Source organism: Athene cunicularia (assembly GCF_003259725.1).
Source record: "Athene cunicularia isolate RWA chromosome Z unlocalized genomic scaffold, athCun1 chrZ_part1, whole genome shotgun sequence".
In the NCBI taxonomy this organism is placed as follows: domain Eukaryota; kingdom Metazoa; phylum Chordata; class Aves; order Strigiformes; family Strigidae; genus Athene; species Athene cunicularia.
In genome coordinates this window covers 24,974,079-24,995,989 of record NW_020799142.1, presented here as the reverse complement: position 1 = coordinate 24,995,989, position 21,911 = coordinate 24,974,079, and the positions used below count along the sequence as shown (strand labels likewise).

Sequence of the window (21,911 nt, the reverse complement as noted above, 5' to 3'; positions counted from 1 at the left end):
AGAAAATTTCAAAGTTGTCAAGATCTCATTAAAATTAAAACCTAATAGGGGTGGGCAGGCGGCGGTGCGGGTGGCTGACGGCCGTGCTTGTGCCCTCTGCAGAGCGGGAGGCGGTGGCGGAGTGCGCCCTGCAGCTGCGCAGGATAGGCGACAAGTGGGACCTGCGGCAGAAGATCCTGAACCTCCTCACAAAGCTGTTCTGCCCGGAAACGTGAGCCCTGCGCGGACACGGCGCGCCGACAGCAGGGGAAGACCTTGGCTTTGTGGTTTTGAAACAAGAGACTTCACTGATACTGGGAGATGAAGAAAGCTCTTTGCGTTGTATTTTGCTGCCTGTAGCCACTCACTGAAGGTTGGCTGTCGCAACATGATTTCTTTGAAGAATGTTACAGCAATATTGGCGTATGAATGCCAGGTGGAAAAAAAAAAGAGTGATGGGGAGACTTGGGGCAAGACGGAACTTGCCCCTCAGCTTGGTCTGAGATGACTTCCAGGAGCCTGGTGTTTCCCGAGGCACACTCTGGTCCTCCTGTCCCACAGCTACATTTAACCGAGGAGCTCAGACCACGTTTGGGAAGGAGCCAAAAAAAGATGTGTCTTGGAACTTGGGATCGTACATCACAAGGCAAAAGCCAGTTGCTCGGTTTCTGAATGCTCTCGTTTTCTAAAGCATGGATTCTGCTAGATGGGGATTTGGTGGTGGGATTATTTCATTTGTTAAGTAAACCAGTATCTTTATTGAAAGTTTATTTGTTACTGGATGATGCTTCGTGGACTAAAAAATTACAATTCTATGAATTAACACGATGTTGCATAGTTCTAGTCTATATTATATATATATGTATATATAATATATATTAAAAATGTGTGCACCCCATGTGAATGAAATTAGTATTTCACAGACCTATTCACTGAATGCTACTTGTTAGGCTCAAAAAATAGTATGAAAAGTTCAAAATATGACATTAAAATACATTAAATATAGGAAAGCACAATAGTCATCATGCAACACAGAGGGGAGCATACTTTAGTATAGCATTAAGAATATATATTACACAAATAGAGCTATTAAGGTATGTGTGTTCGGTGAAAGGATTCTTTCAACATTACAAATAATTTCTTGACAACAATACAACACTGCTGAGTAAAAAAAAAACCTCTTCGGTAGATCTTAAAGTTGAATCCAAGTTAAATCTCAGGTTTTCTTGAAAATATTTATTCAAAGAAAGAAACTACCTCTCTTTGAAGAAATAATACCAATAGAATTGAATGTTATGGTCAAGTACAGGAAAATAACCTTGTATTTCTGAATATTTAACTGTACTTACAAGTGAAGGTTCTTCCCTTGTACTTTATTTCCATTTCATTTCATGGCAATGTCATTTCGGTTCTGGAATGATGGACCACATCCGGTGGATGGTGATGCATTATCCCTGTCTCACTGAGGGGTTATTACCCTTGTCTGGCTTTGGAGGAGCTGAATTTAAGTCTGCTGATTGCTGTCAAGACAAACAGTAACTCTTCTAGTCAATTGAGTCAGACAATTGAGGATCCTAAACTGTTTTTTCATACATGCGAGCTAGCAAGAAAATGGTTGAAGCTGATCAGGTTTTGTAGCTACCTCCTAGGTCAATGGTCATAATTCCTTCTCTTAACTAACCTTATATGTAATACGTTTGCATTGTATAAGGCTGTATGGTTCACTTTCTGAATTCTGGGTCTGTTCAAATATGTTTTTTCCCACCTTGTCACAAATTCTTGTTTGTATGTGTCATTAATTTTTCAGTTAGTGTTTTTGAATCTGCCTTGCAAAATTGTCGTTACGTGGCTCTGGTCACTGTGACAACCAGCGGTGTATGGCTGCTATTTGGTATCACTGATTTCACTAAGCGGAAGCTGACTGACTGCCTGCTTTACACATAGAGGACTTAATCCCGTCCTAGTGGTGTTGCTGGGACCTTTGCCATTGGCTTGAGCGACATGCATGGTTCCCTTCTCCTCTAAGACAGTTAATATCTTTTCAGTGAGAACATAATCTTTCAAGAATAGTTGTTATTCGTCTTCTTACTGCAAAGTAGCACGTTTTGCTGAGATGTAGAGGTTGGTTTTTCAGTTATTAAAAAGTAAAGGCACAGAGTTTCTGTTCAGCTAAACACCAGCTTGCAGGCTACTACTGCATGCAGCTTGGCAAAGCTGTTCATCAAAGGCAGCCCGATGTCTGCAGAAGGGCTTCTGCTGTATGCCAGGGTTTGGTAGAGTCTTGGAGTCTTCATCAAGGGCACTAAACAATGATCCTGCCTGCCTGGGCCTCTCAGGAAAATTCAGCATTAGCATTTGTGTTAGTAGCTGAAATGTGTTTGAATAGAAGTGTTCTGCTCAAGGTATGGTGCTTTGCAATTCCATAGGAGACAAGGTGTGGATTTCATAGAGCCCGCCCAATTCTTCAGACTGTAGCACACATTAATATTATGAAAAAAAGTATCATCATAAATGCATTGTCATGGGGATATCTAAGTTCAGTATTAGCACAGTGTTTTTCTGTCTAGACTGAAAAGACTTTGGTTTGGTTTTGTTGTTTGTTTTTTTTTGTTTTATGTTTCTCTGAGCATTGTCAAGAGTGCTAGCATTAACTAGGAGCTCAGGAAAAAAGACCTAGATCCAAGTGGTCGGTGCTAGCGTACAAGTAAGCACTTGCTGATGTCCTCCCTAGGATTCCTTTTGTTACTTCTGCAAAGGATTTGCTGTATGACTGTATGAATGTGAGTTTTTCTTAAGGTCTGTTCTGGATATGGGCCAGATGTTTTGCTGTATGCCCCATGCATGTGTGTCTTGAACTCTTGCTTACATAATAAATAAAAAGTGTGTGTGAGAAAAAAGAGTCATTGTTGTAACTCAGGGTTTTTTTCTGGATTCTGAATGTGTGATCAAATTATGAAAATTTCTTCCATACTTCCAAGTCAGCAGGCACAGACTATGGCAACATCAGAGTGCAGGGGAGATAAGGCTTTTACTTCTGCCTTTAAGAAGAACAAGACACAAACATATCCTTGAACTTCGAAGTGGGAAACTGAGAGACCTATTTAATATTTTCTAGTAACTGTTGCCCACAGGATAGTTGGGTGGTGTCAGGGGCTCCATTATTTCTAGCAGAGGTGTTGCAGCTTTGCAGAAGAGAGTCCCTGGGAATCGGTGAAGGATAGACATACAAGTTAAGGGTTTTGTCTCAGAATGTCAAAGGAATACAGAGTTCTGCCAGGTCAGATTTTGATTTTCTCTGAAGTTTGAAGCTGGAGCTTTGGAAAAGGGGAAATATTACTGCTTACCACAAGGGAATAGCAAAGGGATAGTGCAGAACTTATTCTTCCTCCCTAAAGCTGGGACCCAAAGATGTGTCTGTGGGAAGGAGAGCCCAGGGTGCTCACCTGCTATGCCATGCACATCAGCAGGCTTTCCCCTCAATCATCGTGCTGCTTCTCCTCAGCTTCATGGGCAGGGAACATCATGCCTGGGGCACATGTCCCAGCATGGGGAGGACTAAGAGCTTCCTGGCCAGAGGCTCTGGTTTCTAGAAAATGAAACAAACCAAAAGGAAGCAATTCCCTGTCCCTTCTCAGTTAGCCACCAGCAGAAACTTGGAAGAGTTTTACATCAGGGGGCATTGGCAAAGCAGTCCTCAGAAAGCCCATCAGAGTAGTGCCAAGTGTTACCACAGGTGCAACAGTGTGCATTTTTGCACAGCTCCATGAGCAAATTACATTCATACGACTTGTGAAAACATCCAGACACCCCCACTCACGGGAGCCTGGCCCCTCTCCAGCCAGGTCACTGCCAGAGCATGACACTTGTTACCTGCTCCTTCCTAAGGGGCAAGGTAAAAAAAAATCCCATCACTGGGGCATGGTGTCACTGTCTGAAGGCACCTGACTCACCCCCAAGCACCTGATACAAAAAAAAAAACCACAAAAAACCCCAAACCAAACCCACCTGCTGAAGCAAACTGTCAGAGTTGCCGACACCGTAGCACTTTCCATTAACCACGGCCTGTGGGCACTGGCCAGAGCAACAAGTGCAGCCCTGGTTCATGTTTGCACTCTGCTCGCCCAGGCGAAAACCAGCCCAGTGCCCTCAGCCAGCTCACGCTCTCACACCTGAGACTGGATGCACAAGTGGTATTTCCTAAACAAGTTGCTAGACAACAGACAACACCTTCCTCCTCCCCACCGTGGGATGTTTTTTTAAGTAATCTGAAAAACAGTGTCTCATATGCTGCTCATTATGTTTAGCACTTGCTGCTGGAATGGACTAATTTTAGCATTTTCTTCCCATCAACAAAAGATGGTGTGAGGCAGTGACATGCATCTGCAGAAATGCAAGAAGGCTGGACAGGAAGGGCTGGGGATATGATGTGTTGTCTTTCAGGCTGGCAGGATTTTCCATGAAGTAGGTGACTGTCTGATGGCGGGACTGTCAGTGAGCAATAGTCCAAAAGCTGTTACAGCTGTAAACAAGGGTCTTTACTCAAGTGCGTCACTCTATTGTCTGGGTGATGGTGTAAGAAATCGGCCACGCCAAGGGCTGCCCTCCCTTCTCATGCATGGTTCCTTTACAATGCAAGTATCACCAGTCTGCAAGCCATCTGAAAGCGTGGAGGCAGGTGTCACCCCTTTAGCAACAGGAGATAATCCCATGAAATGCAGTGACCTTGAATAAAACTGTTTCAGCCATTTCATCTAACAGGAGCTTTGGCATCATTCCCCCCTCTGCTGGAAAGGATGACAGGAGCACATTTGGCTCCTCCAGTTGCCCCATGCTGCTGCCACCACTTGAAAGGCCAAGGCACCTTCCTGTGGGGACAATCCAGCTGCAAACCTCAAAAGAAACCAGATATCTTCAACAACACTAAGACCAGTGAAGACGCCTTGGAGCTGCCATCAGCATGCTGGCACTCCTGTGTTACCACTGTGACACTTCTTTAGCACGCACCCAGGGGTCTCAGAGCACAGGATGGCCCAGGATGGCACCCATTACTAGGCTTTTGGGCCTTTGGGATTTTGCCTGTGTTATAAGGGTCTGCCCAGGTCAAGGTACCATGTTTGCACCTCCTCCCTCAGGTCTGGGACCTGAGCAGGGTTCACAGCCACCTTTGCCACCTGCTGTGTGGCTGTGGTTAAGGGCAGATTTCTGCTTGTGCCTTCCCCTTTGTGCTCCTGAAAGAAATGTGACCAAGCCATGACAAAGGCAGGAGGCCACATCCAGGTCTCTTTGTCCGAGGATCGGGAATTAGGGAGGTAATTTCTGACTACAGCAGCTGGGCTTTCCTCAGTGCCGCTGTGGCATCAGCAGCACACCAAGGAAGTGGCTTTGCTAAGTAGGGAAAAATCCAAGCAACTATAGCTTCAGGTAACTTGTCTGCTCAGCAGGACCGTACCAGACTGATGGGCTCTATGGCAAAGTGTTGTCGTTTGAGCCCAGAGGGCAACTGAATGCATGGAAGCCTTTCACTCACCCCTTCCCCCTAGCACTGGGAAGGAAAAAATGAAAAAAAAACCGTTTAGGAAATAGAGATAAGGACAGGCTTAACCATTAGGGGTAATGGGCAAAAGACAGGCTCATTAGGGGAAGAAAAAGAACATTAATTCAAAACACAACACCACCACCACCACTTAACAGTGTGACAAGCATTACCATATCTTGAAAACATCTCCCCCCACCCTCTCTTCTTCCCTGGCTCAGTTTTGTTCTCAGTATCTCTACCTCCTCCCGCAGTGGCACAGGGGCAGGGGATGGGGGGTGAAGTCAGTCCAACACTTCTTTCTACAAGGTGGGGGGAAGCACTCTTCTGCTTTCTTTCCCCTGGTCCACATGGCGTTGCTCTCATGGGACACAGTCCACCACAAACTTTCTCAGTTTTAAGTCCTCCTCAAGGAATGCATTATTCTTGAGATGCTCTGGCTAGGTAGGGAAAAATCCAAGCACCTACAGCTTCAGGTAACTTCTTTGCTCAGCATGATGGTATCAGACCGATTCAGTTGCATGGCAAGGTGAGGCCAGCACATATGGGACTATCAATGGAAATAAAAAAAGGTTCTGGCTTTAGTATTGGCTAACTTCAAAAATACATTGACTGACAGAAAACATCCTTCTAGTCACAGCTTTACACACCACAGGATGAAAAGGCAACTCCTTGTTTTGTGGAAGGATGTTTATTTGCAACAAATGTTCTTTCTTATGATGATTTAATGAGAGGCGTTTTGTATTTTTAAAAGGAAAAAAAGCTTTATAAATTATTGCAATCATCATTAATTTGTGAAGTCCTTTAGCTGAGTGAAGTACTTTGAGAAACATGACTACATATAAAGAGCTAGATACCGCTGGCAAAGTCCAAAATGGACTTTCGCTAAGGGCTGGTGATGACTGACTGGTTTCATCCATACTCCTTGACAAGGACAGAAGACCCAATCTCCTTTACCAGAAGAAGCAGGGATCAGCCCTAGGTAATGGAACATCACGTGCCTTCCAGGCACTTACTGATACGGTGGTGTTGGACACAGGATGGAGATGCTGTGACAGAAATTACACAACCCAATATTGCGTAAGAAAAAAAAAAAGCACCAAACTTCTGGACCAAAGCTTTCAATATCCCAGCCCAGGGCAAGGGGAGGCCGAGGGGCTGGCAGCATGGAGGCAGCAGGGTGGACATGCCTCCACAGGAATGGCTGGCTCTGGAGCTGAGCCTGCATGGCTGTGGGCACCAGGAAGTGCAGCTCGGGGCCATGGCCCAAGGAGGTTTTGCTTTGTCTTGTCGTTGCAGTCACACACTGCCCCATGGGCTCACTTCCCTGTGTGTGCCCAGCCACCAGCTCCCAGGAGGGCCACAGGGAACCTTCCGTCCCCAGGGGCTTTCCTTCACACCACCCCTGTGTGGGGACAGAGATAGCGACCATTAGCCTTTGGTCAAATGAGATAGAAGTGGCAGCTTTCACACACTCCAGGAAATACAGATGAAGTTTGGAGCCATGAAGAGCCACACCAGAGACATATGGACCCTATTTGGATATTGTGTTGAGTGATGCTAACATGGAACAGGAGATAACAAAGATATAAAAAATGAGAAATAAACCAGACTTTTCAGCTAGAATGATAAATCTGATTGCAAAGGTGTCTCTACTTACCTCATTTAGATCTGAGCTCTGTATGTTAGCAGTACAGGAAAAAAAAAAGCTGTGCCTGAGACTGCAAACTCCTCCTGCCTTTTGTGCCAAGTTCCCCATTTGCTGATGCCTCAAGGCCTTCAGAAAAAACCCAGTCCCGGAAAGACAACTGAGTTAGGGAAAACTTAAATGCAGTTTTCTGCCACTTTACATCTCTTAGTGGATAAATGAAGTCGCATGTGCTAATCCATTTATGGATTAAGTCCATTGTGTCTTCTCTGTTTTGCATTCCTCTTTACTTAGCCACTGTATGGGGCAATTAAGATTTTAATTAAAAGATGTTCAAGATTGATCTTACAAGAGTCAGGCTGCCTCTGAGGCTTGAGCCCTGTTGAGCATCAGCTCACACCATGTGTTAGAAGAAAGCTGGAGAAGACAGTAGGATGGATACAGGGGAAACAATGAAAGAGGGGAGAGGGTCTGGACTCGCTCAGCACTGTGGACAGCTGGGGAGAGAGGAAAGCAGAGGAGATCTTTGCGGCTAAAAGTGTCTTTGTGCTTTTCCCCATTCAGCCCTGGGGGAGAAACCAGGCTCCAGCCAGGGACAGACATGCTGGAGTGAGCTTGAGGGGGCTGCTGTGTTGCCTGACACCTCCCAGTCCATCCCCTTCCCACACTATTGCTTTTATGCCTTGCACAATCTCCTCTGCGCAATCACACAGGCTCTCATCACAGCTATTTGCAAGGGAGAGGGACATGGGGAGAAGGACTCCCAATGCAAAAAAAAAGGGGTCCCAATGCAGACAGGAGACTCAGATACCACAAAGGTCCTCCTTTTCCCCCCCAGACAAGGAAAAGGGCCCCAGTGCTCGTAGGACAGGCCAGGAGCCAGAAGCACCAGCCTTTCCCGCAGGGTGATTCAGCAAAAATCCATTGTCTTCACATGACTCTTGCTCACTTGCACCCTCGTGGTGCGGCACCTAGAGAAGGAAACTGAAAGCTAAGACAGTGGCTTCTGGGGTACAAGCCCCGGGATGAAGGAAATGCCCTCCACACCACCAACATGGAAAAGGAAATGCCTTCCTACCCTTGCAGAAAAACCCACTTGACCCTCTCAAGCAGCACCATGCACCAGAGGAAATGATGAGGTTTGCAAGGCACAGCAGCAAAAACGCAGGCACGGGCCACAAGTGCACAGAGGAGAGGGCAGGACTGTGCCGTGCTGTGAGCTGTGTGGGAGTTTCCAGCCACGCTGCTGCTACAAGTGCCCAACCCAGCACTCAAACACGGAGCAATGCACACAGGCTTGCAATGTGGATATAAATGCTTAACTGACAAGTTCCTTACTCCAGCTCAGCCTACCCTGCAGTGACTAGACATGTCCATGCGCTGCCAGGCAGCACAGGGTCTTGGGCACCTCCAGCATTCCCCATGTCAGAGGAGCTGAGAGGAGAGCTTCCTCAGCTGCCTCATCTTTCCGGGAGGCAGGTTTGCTTCAAGCTGCTGTGCAGTGGTGAAGCCAGATGTGTCCATAAAAAAGTGGACCACTTGATGCGAACTTCCCCAGTTTGGAGGTTATGGCCTCCACCTCCCACTATGAGCTCCACTGCAGCTCCACTCCATCCACAGAGAGGCTGCCTCCAGCCCAGCCCATTTCACCAAATCACTGGGGTTTTGAAGGTAAGTTTATGCCCAGGGTAGGTGAAAGACAAGAACAAATACCAGGCCAGGACCAGTTGTATATATATATTCCCTACATATACAACCTGTTCCCTTATAGCTCAAAGGCTGGGCAGGAGGTAGTTTATTGGCTGTGTACTCCCGAGACTCTGCTCTTGATGAAAACTCCACATTTCACCTTTGACCTCTGCATTTTTCTTGCACAGGGGCAGGAAAACACGAAGGACAGCTTCCAAGATTACGAAGCAGGTCCTATACACCACCTTCTAACACTTCTCAAATACTTTAACCCTCTTCACACTGAATGGCAGTTTTTAGATGATGGTATTTTACTTCTAGATTAGATGCACATCTGGACGGCATTAACACAAGTCTTTGTGCTCTCCCTGACAACCTTGTCCCTACAATGTCAATTCTAACTGTGGAACAGACAGACTTCAGCATAACAGAAATAAATATTTAGAGGAGTACTAAGGGTACCATTTATTTCCAAAATCACTAAAAAACCCAAACAAAACAGTTTATGGAGATACAGATTTACATAACAGAGACAGCAAATTGAAAAATGTACAATCTATTTCATGTTATTGCACTCACTTTTTTATAATATTCAAGGCATATTAAACAGTTTTCATTAAAAGAAGTTTTATTTATATAAATAAAAGTGTAAATATACAGTATCATACAATAAGTGTATTAGTCTAACACACAAAAAACTACCTAGAGTGGGATCCCCATTTCTCACATGACGTAGTCTACTCTTCATCAATATTTCCACTTGTACATTTACATACTCTAAACGTAGAAGCAGGTAAACACTCCCATCTGGGAACAGTTCCTTCAGATTTTGACAAGAACCACTGCAGAACATTAACAAGGGTTAATTTTAAGTGAGGGTAGTCAGAAAATATGAATCACTCAACAGTTTCTTAATACTTATCTGCCATAATATTATTTTTTTTTTTTTAGCAAGAAAATGATCAGATGTTGTTCCCTCCCTAATTTAGGCCTAATCTCAAGAGTTTTTAATACAGATGCAGTCCCCACAGGAGCTGGAAAGAGCTTCCAGGTACAAAAGGCTGCAGAATACACAATGGCAGTATCGCACCAGAGCCAACTCTCATGTCCAGGACGTGCACCCTGAGCTGCCCCAGACCTGGAAGCAGCAAAGCCCTCCACCAGACCTTCTCCATCTAGGAGCATATATTCACCTTATCTGGAACGCCTTCGGTCCCTGCCGAAGAGTTGTAGACTGAGTCTGTAATTTCATCCTCATTTACTTTACCAGGTGCATAAGCAAAGGTTCACTACATCTGTTTGGTCTAGCCTTCCTCCTGTTTGCAATACAGCAGATCCATGTTGCATAAATCCTGGGGGTGTTATGGGGAATGTCACCCCAACAGAGAAGTTAGGAAATGTTACTGTAATCATATCAACACTGGTATATCAGTAAAGATGTTTCTTGGTCTTTCACCAAAAAAAAAAAAAAAAGTATTTTCAGGAACAGAAACTATCAGGTTAAATACTATTTTTTTTCTTGCTGTAATGTTAGTAGTGTATCATTCTACCCACGGTAACTATCAGACTTAAAAACATTAAACATATCTTTTAAATTATAGCCACTACTGAATCACACACAAAAATCCCCACCTCTCTTTGCTGTTACTCAGCCAACATATATCTACGTGCATGTAAAATAAAATACTGAACAGTATTCGATTACTGAAAAATGAAAGCCTTCTAAATCACTCACAATGAACAGTACCTGCAAATAAGCGTCTGAAAATACTCACCACGTATCATCTTAAGACACCTCAAATTAAGCTTAATTTACAAAAGGAAAACTTAACCTTTGCGCTCACACAGGTTTAGGAGTGAGGGATACATACGCCTCCCTGCATTGGAACCTCCAGAATTTTAAACTGTGGACTGAAAAAAAAAAATGCCATTTCCTACAACACAATTGTGATTTACCACATTAAAGTAGCAAAAAGTCAGTACTGCACTTGTACGTATTATACGTAAACAGGTATGTATTCACTACGCTGCAATAAATTCCACATGCATTTATGTATCTATTATACACGCTATTACAGTCAGATTTTGGTCATTCCTGAACAAGGCCTCACCATTTAATTGTCACTGCCAAATGTCTTTTCCCTGTTTTTCAGCAAACATGCAGGGGTAACCTCTCTTATCCCAGCAAAGGCCTGCAACCTCAGTGTGGTCCTCTGACCCCAAGTGCTGCATCCCCCTGAAGCCTCTCCCACCATGGAGGTGACCAGGGGCAAGGACTGGTCCCAGCAGAGCAGCTGAGTTTTGGGGCCACAGAGGAGCAAACTCCACAGTCATTTCACAGCACTGAAGGTGAATTAGTTTCCACAGAAATCCTGCAGCCAAAGCAGCTGCAGGACTACGTAAAGTATTGCCTTTCCTGTAACCAAAAGCTGCATCTCTCCCTGGATTCACATGCTAATATGTCACTGAAAACAAATTAAATCTATTCGGGTTTTAGGCAAACAAAGCACAGCTTTTCTGCTCACCTGGTCTCAGGTTGCCTTGCAGAACTGAATTCTCCTCTGCACATCACGAGTCGCAGTCTAATAAAGCTGTCACAGAAATGAACCAGTGAGTGCTCCACTAACCTGGAAGCAATAGCTCCAAGCACTGTTGAATAAATGTAAATAAACTGAACTATAGCATGATCTTGGGGTAGGGCCAACTGACAAGCCCAGACCTTTCTGTAACAGCTATGCAGTGTCTCGGCTCACTACAAATGTAGGCAGCACCTCAGATCTGGACCGGTTCCAGGCTGAGATCTCTTCTCCCTAGGCATGTAGGTTGCAAGCAGTCTCCAGCCGAATGCAACAAACAACCTGAGCACTCTGGAACAAACAACTTGTTCTCAGCTGATAAGGACACTGGCCCATTTCCTCCTGTATCTCTTTTATGTTGTTTAGCTATCCCCAGATGTAGGAAGATAAATAACAGAGTCTAAGTGCTTGCACCCATACACTCTCCTCCCAACACAGCAGACTATAAATAACATTCAGCAGCATGGCCCGCTACTGATACCTCCACTGTGAGTAGAGGTGAGAAAATCCAAACTAAGCGCCTGTGGCACTGCAAGCCTTTCAGTTTTGCTGTATCTAACACCATGGTCTCTTCCATCTACAGAGTTTTCAGTTTCACCATCCAGAACTCTCAGCATCAGCCCATTCCTGACACAGCCAGGCACACTTCTATCTTCCACACACATCCTCACCCACTCTCACACAAGCAAAAATAAATACTGGACAGGAGAAAACAAAAAAGCGCGATTAAAAGCCACCACAAATATGGCCAGTTCAGATTTAATCTGTTATAATCCCCATCCTTAGACCACCATTTTCCAGCTTGAGTGTTTCAAGTCAGGCAGCCTTAAGCCTTTGCAGCCAAATAAATGCGGCCCGGCTTTCAGACGTATTCAGTGATCGCTGAAGTCTGTGGGATCTGCAAGTGCTCAGCACTTGAAATTATCCCCCTTTAAAAAATATATATTTTAAAGGTGCCTAACATTAGAAGCCTAAATTTGAAAATTTAAGCTTCTAATGTTTTGTCCCAATTTATCCCCAATTTTTATCACTCCCATTTTAACCACAACTATCAACTCAGTCTACACCTTGGTGGAGAATCAGCTATTATTTGGACATGATTTTCTTGCTCACAGATTTCTACTGCATTAATGGCAACTGCTTTCAGATACAAGTTGCATCTAAGAGCAGATTCAGTTGTGGTGGATGCTGAGTTAGTTTATCAGTTTTAAGAGGATTTTTCAGCTTTGCAATAAAATGCTCATGTTTTAGGCATAAAAGTTGTGCAAAATTATACTCTGTTGTCATGCATTTTTAGCAAAACTGCACTTAGAAGAATAAAGTGAGATTGTTCCAGACATTCTCTTATTACAACAAAAAAACGGACCAGACCCTAAGTAAGTGTCCTGAAGTCTTATTACAGCTAGGTGATATAGTACAGTCTAAATACCCATCCTTGACAACAGGATGGCAACCAACAAGTTATACTCCCAATGCTCTGCAGATACTAAAAATATCAGGGACAGGCACAGTGTTATTTATCTCAGTCAAAATACTTTGTATCAAACCCAGGAGAGGTCTTGAAGTTCCATTTAAACTGCCACATAATACAAAAATGTCTCTAACTTTTGGCTTTCTTCATCCTCAATAATTAGGTGAGATTTTTATGATGCTCATCACATGCTTGCTCAGTGGTTCTCCAAGGCTCTTAGCACCTCTCTGCAGAGCATTAAGACACTTCTGTGTGGCTTTAGAAACAAAGACAGCTTGTAGACAGTTTAAAATGTTTTGTCTTAGCATGTGTGATTAGATGTGGTGCTTCCATCATATTGAAGTTCTGTGTTTTCTGATTAGTAACTGAACAGGGCCCTCTGGCACAGATTTAATAATGTTCCAGGCATCATAATGCATGAGGCCAAGTAATGATTTTCCACTAACAGCAAGAATTTCATCTCCAGTTTCTATGTTTCCAGACTGCTCTGCAGCACCACCTAGGAGCAAAAGGGGAAAAAAGTCAGTGTGAAGAAAAAAGTAAATCCACAAAAATTTGCTTTCCACTGTGATGAACAGCAAATTGACCATTTTTCCAACATCAGCAATTTCAGTACAAGTCACTTATGTTCAGCTGAGGTCTAGCAATCTACCTCATGCTGCATCTCAGAGAAAATGTTATTTTCACCAAGATAAATCCTTGCTTGTTTTTGAAGAAAGCAGCATGAGTGCATTAAATATGCTGTACGTTATCTCTGTAGCTGTAAGAAAACCTGGTTAATAAAATAAAGGTTGAATGTGGCATGGATATATTTTCTCGAACAAAATTTTAACATGGTAATGAGCAAACAAAGCAGTAGATTGTAAAACTCGGACAACAGGGGTGAACAAATCAGACACGGGTAACAAACTTAGGACAAACACACCAGACACCGAAACAGCTTCTAGAGAGGGGCACACCCTTCACCGCTGATGAATGTATGTTTCCATAATGATAATTTAACCAACATCAGCCATCATGAAGAGGGGGGAAGGACTGTATTTAAGGATATACATTAATGAGTTCAAGAATTAAACATGCTTTTTATCCTCAGAATCAATTTCTAAAGATGGGAAAACCAACACACAGAGAGAAATTGATAAGCAATTCAGGAAACACCAGTTTGACATTTTCCTTTGATGAGAGAATAAACCAACTGAAAAGTAATCCTGTAAAAATGCTGCGCACCTGCAGCCTCATTGAGAGCTTCAGCTTCCTTTAGAAAGTGCCACATTTGTCACTAAACTGAATCTCAGACTAAGACATATTAAAATCACAGCATAGTTGTGGGATGGGTTTCCTTTCTATACACAGTTCACATAAGATTAACTATGGCTGACAAACAAAACATCCAAGAGCAGCAGTTTTTGAATATGAACATCATATATTCTTGGCAAAAGCTAATACCGATATCTAACAAAAAACCCCAACGAAGACAAAAAACTCGTAAAATCAATAATTAGTTTTAATGCAGCATGGTGTTTTGATGAACCACACATTACCTAGACTGTGCTTCTCTCAGAAAAGAGAACTGGGTAAGGCATGAACTTTTCAAACTGTTGTATATGATATTGCTGCTGTTATTTAATGTCTAGAATAGTGGACAGGCCCAGGAAGGAACTGCATCATATTTAGTAAATCAGATTGCTCCACAAACATTTACTAGCATATGCAATCCCTAGCCATTCCCATGAGTGTTTTTTTTAGTGACCACTTTGGCTAGTAAGTGGTAATAAAAAAAGACCACAAAATCCACCCTTGCTTAAAAAAAAAAAAAAAAAAAAATTGAGCCAAAGAATTAAAGTGTCTGTACATGCACAAAAGGAAAACTGGGATGATATCCACTGCATGCTTGTAGTACCTTTAAATATTCTTTTTACAAGCAAGGGTCTGTCTCCAGCAATGGAAGCTTTTCCGCCATCAAGACTGAATCCCAAGCCAGCAGAGGTTTTCAATAATTCAACGCAGATGACATCATTCATATCCAGGTCTGGATCTGTGACAGAATATACATAGCATCTTGTTATGCAGTTAACAGTAAATTGCAAGTTGTGTTTTGTAGAGTTTGTTTTTGCTGCAGTGACAAAGCAGTTCAGAGTTCAGCTCATATTCAGGCTAGAACATGCTGTCACGCAGATTCTCAGAAGTGAATGCATATTACTGCAGCTGTGAAGGAGAGTCAGTACGAAACGCATCTACACACAGAGACATTTTAATTTTGCATGTTCAACAAAAACCCGCCAAGGCATTTTTTGGGCAAAATTAAATCTTAGCAGATTTAGCTAAAAGACTCTAAACTTCAAGAAAATAACTGAAAAACTACAAAAATAGTGAGTGGAGAGCATTTCTTTTTCTTTAATTTGTTCCGAATTGCTTATTCAATGAGCCACATCTTTTTAAATAAGAGTAATGAATGAAACACTATATTAAACAAACATGTTCTATCCTCTTAAGGAAAAATCTGTAATCACTCATTAGTGTGAATAATTGTTTCTGGTCTCATATCTATGGAAATAACCATAATTACCTGGAGGTGCATCCTGCCTCCTACATAGCAGAAATTTTTAGACCACAATATTGCTGTATCTGACATAAAATATGATTTTGCTTAGAAGGAAATAAATCTATAGTTTTGGAAAACAGGACCCTCTTTGCCCTGTGTGAATGTAAAAATTATGCAGTCTGCATTATCACAAATTACTGCTACCGTTATCTCCAACAACTTTACATGTTATCTAAAACAGCTGAAGATGTGCTTTGCTTTACACGATGGAAATACGTTCTTCATAACCCAATACTACGTGGTTAATATTGCCCCCTAGTGCCTGCACCTTGCAGATATTCTGCATTTGCTATCGTGGACACAGAAAGTTCAGCGTAGAAAGGGATTCTGAGATAATTACATATACTTATAGACATGGGAAAAATTCCAGAAAGGTTGATCCATTAATTTACAGAGTGCTTCCCACTTCTTTTAAGCTGTATTAAAAATCTGTAGTATAAAACCCAGTGAAAGCATAAAACAATAAAAACAGCTACAGAAAAAAAAAAAAAGGCAAACCCAACCATAATGATTATGGCCCACAGGTTAAAAATTACTGAGTGGCAGTTCCATGTCCTCGTTTAGGGGTGGTCTTAGCTGAGTGCCTCGTATTGCCCTGGAAGGCAGGGGAAGCCATACCACCGAATCTCTCAGCAATAAGCTGCAACCACTGCTCACTCCCTCCCAGGGCCACTGCAGCAGGGCAGGACTGAAGCAGGTCATCCACTGCTCCCAAAGCAGCAGCATACAGATGGGTACCAATAGGTGTTGTGTCTTAATGCTAAAAAATATTTGAGATCTGTTTGTAACACGCTAAGTGCAGCCTTCACAATGAAATGCTGTCTTGTTCCCAAACAGGAACTTACTACTCGATAAATTTCCACTTAAACCATTTATCCCTAGTTTCCTATGGGATAGCTGGCTTGGATTTGGCTTAGCTCCATTTACTGTAATATCAAAATATTTTTTTCTATGTTTTTAGTAGAAACAGTATGAAATCTGCTATTACAGAAAGGAAGTTCAATCCCTATGCATAACAAACTGCAGAACTTGGGGTTTTGAGGTTTTTGGGTGTTTTTTTTTCTTTTTTGATATTTACTTTTTTTGCACTGACTACCGTTATTACTTAAGAGGAGTTTATCCTGGATTGGAAGAATATGTGGAATCACTAGCTTTAGTAGAAATTGGATTAGGCCCTAAATGTCCTGCTAAGTTTCTGCCTAGTTATGATATTTAAAAAAACCCAAAACAAACCAAACTGCATTTAGGCTCCAAAGAGAACAAATAAAATTTAAAGGTAATTTCATTTGCTCCCTTCAATCACATAAGGCACAGATACTTTAAATCTGAACCACATGCACATTTTTCCCTTCAGTCTGCTCTGCAAGGAATCCTTCCAACTGTTCTTGGACAAAGATCATACCTGTTCCTATTTCCATGGAAACATCCTTTCCAGACCCCACACATTTTCTGCCAGTAGCTGATATCTCAAGTCTGGAGGAGTTGTTTGCTTTGTCTTTTTCCTTCTGGATGACAATGACCGCATATTCATAGAGTCTTGCCTGATGAAGAGTATTCAGGACATCACCATGGACTGAGCTTGCCAGAGACTTGCCATTGATTGACAGAACATGATCTCCTCTATGGATAGTCCCTTCTTGAGATGCCACTCCCTTTGAAAACACTCTGTGGACCTACAAGAAAGATTTTAACTTAAGGATGCTTTAACCTCATGACCACACATAGTGCTCTACAGGCCAAGGTGAACATGGAGACCCTACCAAAGTTTGTACTCAGTCCTTACTGCCTGGATTTCAAGCATGCAACGTTTGCACCAATGAACACCCTCAAATATTAAGGCCTAAGTGACTGGACAAAAGCTGCAGTTAGGGATGGAGGGAAAAGCAGACAAAAATATGCTATTATCGCATGGTCATTTCTAAGCCAAAGACAACCAAAGCCAGCTAGAGAATGTAACATCACAAATCACTTACGCTTTCTCTGAACTACTCGAAATTCTTCAATTAACATAATTCAAATGACACATAGGTTAAATCCACACCCGTGCTACAGCAAACACCAAGAAAAACATTGCGGTGTGAAACACTCCCCAAATTCCCACTGACTGGGACACACATCCTGTGCTGTTTTCAAATGCACACTTCCAAGTGGTGCACAGCATCTGTGCACAGAAGGGCTCTGACTTCTTGCAGCTGTAAAAGTATTTGGCTGTCCATCTCAATTTGGATGATCAAATATGCAAATAGATGCAAAGGGATGATTTAGTGGCTTGAAATGCATTTTTTTTCTAGAGAAAACAACCCACCTCTATTCAGAGGGGATTAAAGTTTGAGTAAACTCCAGCAAGTGCAGCTGAGACTCAGATGTGCGCCATTTACAGTAAGAACTGACTTAAAAGACTCAAGACCCAGTATTTAAAGATCTGACCGTTACGCACTATAATTTTAGCAGACAGAATACAGTCTGCTGGGCAAAGGTTCAAGGTGGCAATTGACACACTTCTGCATGGCATTTTATCTAGGAATTGATCCAAAAATCCAGACCAAAAGTGAGGATCAGAAGCCATTTGGCTCCTATTCCCCCCCATTGCAGGGCTATGCTGAGATAGGCACCTGTCATTCCTGCCACAACCCTACGGATCCAAGGAGATAAATTTCCAGCTAGTTTAAGCAGGCATTCAAAGCTGGAATAACAGCCTCAATGACAGATGTAGATACCCAAATGGAAGAGATAAGTGGAATACAATGATCATATCCAAAACATCTGCTGCCTCCCCTCACACACTCAGCTCCTCAGTACTGTGAAACTCACTAGGCATTCCTATTTCTGCACCCAAGTGTAGGCAGAACAGCCCATCTAAGCAGCTCAGCACCCAGTGGCAACCCTACATGCAGCTGAGACCCAGAATCCCAGTAGGTCAAGAACATTAAAATGTTCCCCACTTGAGAAGCATGCTTTACACACTGAACAAAGAGGATCTGGAAAAAGCAGGAGCTGATGCTCTTTTGGTCTCATGGCTAACAGCATCCAGGTGAAAGACTTCATCAGCTACTCAGCCTGACAGAGCTCAAGATCATATTTTTACATAGTGTCCCAGTTTCTAGATGAGGTTTTCTGGGGTGATACACTGCTGAGCCTTCCTCTTGCCTCACAGCTGCCACTGCAAGTGTTTGGGCCAGAGACAGGGAACACAACCTTTGTAGCAAGAGAAGTAGAGTCCGTTCCCTGGACTGTGACCATGTTCTAACTCAATAGCTGCTTAATGTAAAATACATTCACTTATATTGGTCTGTCAAAACCCAGAAGATTCCTGCAAGGGCTGCTGCTGCAGGCCCCACAGACGGAGAACATACATTCTTCTAATCTCAGCACTTAATGGATCTCTCTCTCTTTCAGGGCAGAATTTAAATGCATATCTTCTGTAAAGAAACTGTCACACAGGACACCTGTTGTCTTGGAATTTTCTGTCTCACTGATCTGTTTTTGAACAGCACTTAAGTTGCTTGGTATCACTTTTTACACATCAACATCACTTAATGGCACACAGTATCTTTGGTTCAGAATGCTATATAAGATGTTTTAGAAAAAAAACAACCAGTCCTCATTTACTGACCACCCACAAATTTGTGACATGAAATCCAGAATGTTTGATAAGGTCTGAAACAGTCATTCTCATGATTTGCAAAACCTTTCAAAAACTTTGCTGTACAGAGTTTACTTTCAAGGACTGGGAAATGAAAATCTTCCCTAAAAGGTTGCATGCGCTGCAACTGCATGCAGGATTTCATTTATACGCATAGGAATTAGATCTAGCCGATTCCAGCCAGTAACAGACTTTTAAAGACTGAAAACATAATTGGCATCCATCTCTAATAATGAAAATTGCGCTTCCCAGACACTCTGTGATTTCAGTAGCAGATGGTATGCAGCTGCCTCTGAGAGACACTGTTTTATGACTGTAAATGACTTGCAGTGAGTCTTGATAAATGAGCACTTGATCTCATCACTAGCCTGCTTTAAAGTGAACTTTGCAAAAAAATGACTTGCAGCCATCACTTACTGTGACTGATTTCTGTTCCAGATCTATTCCTCCAGCAACACTAAATCCCAGGCCAGCTCCTTCTTCTTTGTGCAAGACTACAAAGTATGTGTCTTCTTTGCTCTAGCAGAAAAATGGAGGTGGAGTTGAAGGGGGAAGAGAAGAAAAAAACAAAACCAAAGATCAAGACCAAGTTCCCGCACAAAATGACAAATTCTCAATACCCTCAAATTACAGCAGGTGAAAAAAGCAACTCAAGGAATTGAAACTGAGACATTAAACGCATTTCTGTTCGACATACAGACGAGCAGCAGCCACAGAGGAGACAGCAAAGTTTTTTTCATGTTAGAAAGCAAAGTCAAAATTAGAATAGTGGAAGTGTATTAAACTGTGGACAGTCTAATTTTCACAGGCTGTAATCAACTTTGCATTGCTTGACATTTTGCAGTCAAAACTCAATGGTTTCCATACACCTTTCTGGACCAAGCACTGTACTTTCCAGGGAATTACTAACACTTTTTTTTTATCCCATTTCTCCTTCCTCTTGAAAGGCAGTTACAAAGATGTAATGCAGGACAGTTGCATCAACCTCTTCTCAGCAATGCTGGACAACCTTGCAAGTGTTAGTGGCTACAAACTGAAGCTTGGGGAGGTTAGATGGAACAGCAGGAAAAAATGTTTCACTTCGGAGATGAAAGTGAGGAGCCTGTTAGTGATCCAAAATGGGTCTAAGCTGTGCTCTTGTGGAAATGGGAGCATCTGGCACAGGAGAGAGACTGGTGCAGGTCTGCACCAGGGCTGAATTTGCCTCCAGACCAGAACAAAGGTGTAAAGCCGATTTCTTTGAAGTGATGGCCTGCTGTCAAAACACAGAATTTGCCAGGAGAGAGATGCAGTCCCATCCAGCAAGTCTGGTGCTGTCTTCTGAATGGTTATTAGGACAAAACCAGATGCTCTTAAAGAAATCACATTTTGTGGTGTAAGGGGGACTATAAGCAAGCATTCAGTAGAGCAAGGGGATAGTAACCATCTGTGGGGCCGAGCATCAGAAGTGGAGAGTAGAAAGCAGGTCTCAGTTTTTCCCTGGGATCCCATCCAACATCAGTCATTTCCAGAAACTGCCAACACTAAAATTAATCATTAGAAACCAACCTCTTAATCTATTTAGCATTAAATGACTTATTAAGTTCACTAAACTGAACATTTTAACTCAGCATTTGCCTTTTAATTTTGTTTCAAAAGGCACAGGGAAACAGATTATTATTTTCTGGTGAATCAACAGTCAAATTCTTGGTCTCACTGTGTGCTTTTTTGCCAAATAGTGGCCCTGGAAGATTTTCTGCATTAGAGGCATCCCTGCAATGCACACAGCCAATGTCAGAAACCCCTGTCACCCTGCTCCACATCACTGATCTATCAGCATTTAGGAGAGAGGAGCAGTCATGGCTGATCACACTAGTCCACAGTCTTGTAGATGTTAAGACCCTTCTCACCTGTACTCAAGTGAGAACAGCTTTATGTTAGGCTAGAAATAATAAAATCAGTTAAGTATCTAGGCTAGCTCCTTTAAAAGTGCAGTGAGGGTAATGTAAACACTTGTATTTGACTGTTAAGTAAGTAGTATAGCAGCCCTTTTTGTTTAAGAGGTCAGGTTATTTCCAAACCTTGCTGCCACAACTTAATTTGCTTACACTGGGGAAGAAAAAACCAAAACAAAACATCAGAGGTTCAGGTATTAAGGGGTTGCGCAAGGACCACATGTCCTGGGTGAGCCAGCAACAGTCTGAATGCTGGCTTCCCACTGCCGAGGTTGTGCATTTCCTCCCTCCCCAGCTCTCAGTGCCGTCCTCCACCCGCACGTGTACTATGGGGCACAGAGAGCTGGCCATGGATGCTTATTGCTTTGCTTGGCCAGACAGTGGCCACACAGGGCCTCCAGTGATCACCTCTGTTTAACCTGTTAGCCAAAGATCACTGGTTGTAGAGGTATAAACAACAAAACACCTGTTTTGGTGTTCTTTTTTATATTAGTAGTACTTATTAAATGCTAACAGTAAATTCAGTACTGTTCAGAGAAAAAGATGATGACAAACTCTTCACAGGGAAGCTCTCAGTCTGAATCAGGCAGTCCATCTAATTTTTCAGCAGTTGTGTAACTACAAAGAACTGTCCTATTGAACGCTTAAATCCAGCATTTGACTAGCATAACATTTTCCAGAGTATGTGCCATACTGGGTTTAAATATGGATAAGAAACTATGCAGAGAAGTGCATTCCAAAAAAGCATTCAGCTTTATAAATATCTGCGTTCTCAGACTTTGAAAAGTGGCATAAATAAATAATTTCTCCAAGACCCCATACGAAATACTTTAAAG

At 42.6% G+C, this 21,911-nt stretch overlaps 2 protein-coding genes across 2 annotated transcripts in view; one reads left to right on the top strand and one right to left on the bottom strand.

Annotated features, from left to right (window-relative positions):
* Window positions 1-793, top strand: part of PMAIP1 (phorbol-12-myristate-13-acetate-induced protein 1) — a 1,286-nt gene extending 493 nt beyond the window's left edge. The window contains exon 2 of the mRNA XM_026865823.1: window positions 103-793. Within this exon, the coding sequence (XP_026721624.1) occupies window positions 103-215 (113 nt within the window). The 3' untranslated portion in view covers window positions 216-793. The remainder of the gene's footprint in view (window positions 1-102) is intronic.
* Window positions 794-9,299: 8,506 nt separating this feature from the next.
* The window catches only part of PDZD2 (PDZ domain containing 2), a 139,605-nt gene continuing 126,993 nt past the window's right edge, over window positions 9,300-21,911 (bottom strand). Inside the window, exons 20-23 of the mRNA XM_026865822.1 lie at window positions 19,559-19,660; window positions 16,901-17,171; window positions 14,797-14,931; window positions 9,300-13,395 (exon numbers count right to left, since the gene is read on the bottom strand). Coding sequence (XP_026721623.1) covers window positions 13,229-13,395; window positions 14,797-14,931; window positions 16,901-17,171; window positions 19,559-19,660 — 675 coding nt within the window. The 3' untranslated portion in view covers window positions 9,300-13,228. The remainder of the gene's footprint in view (window positions 13,396-14,796; window positions 14,932-16,900; window positions 17,172-19,558; window positions 19,661-21,911) is intronic.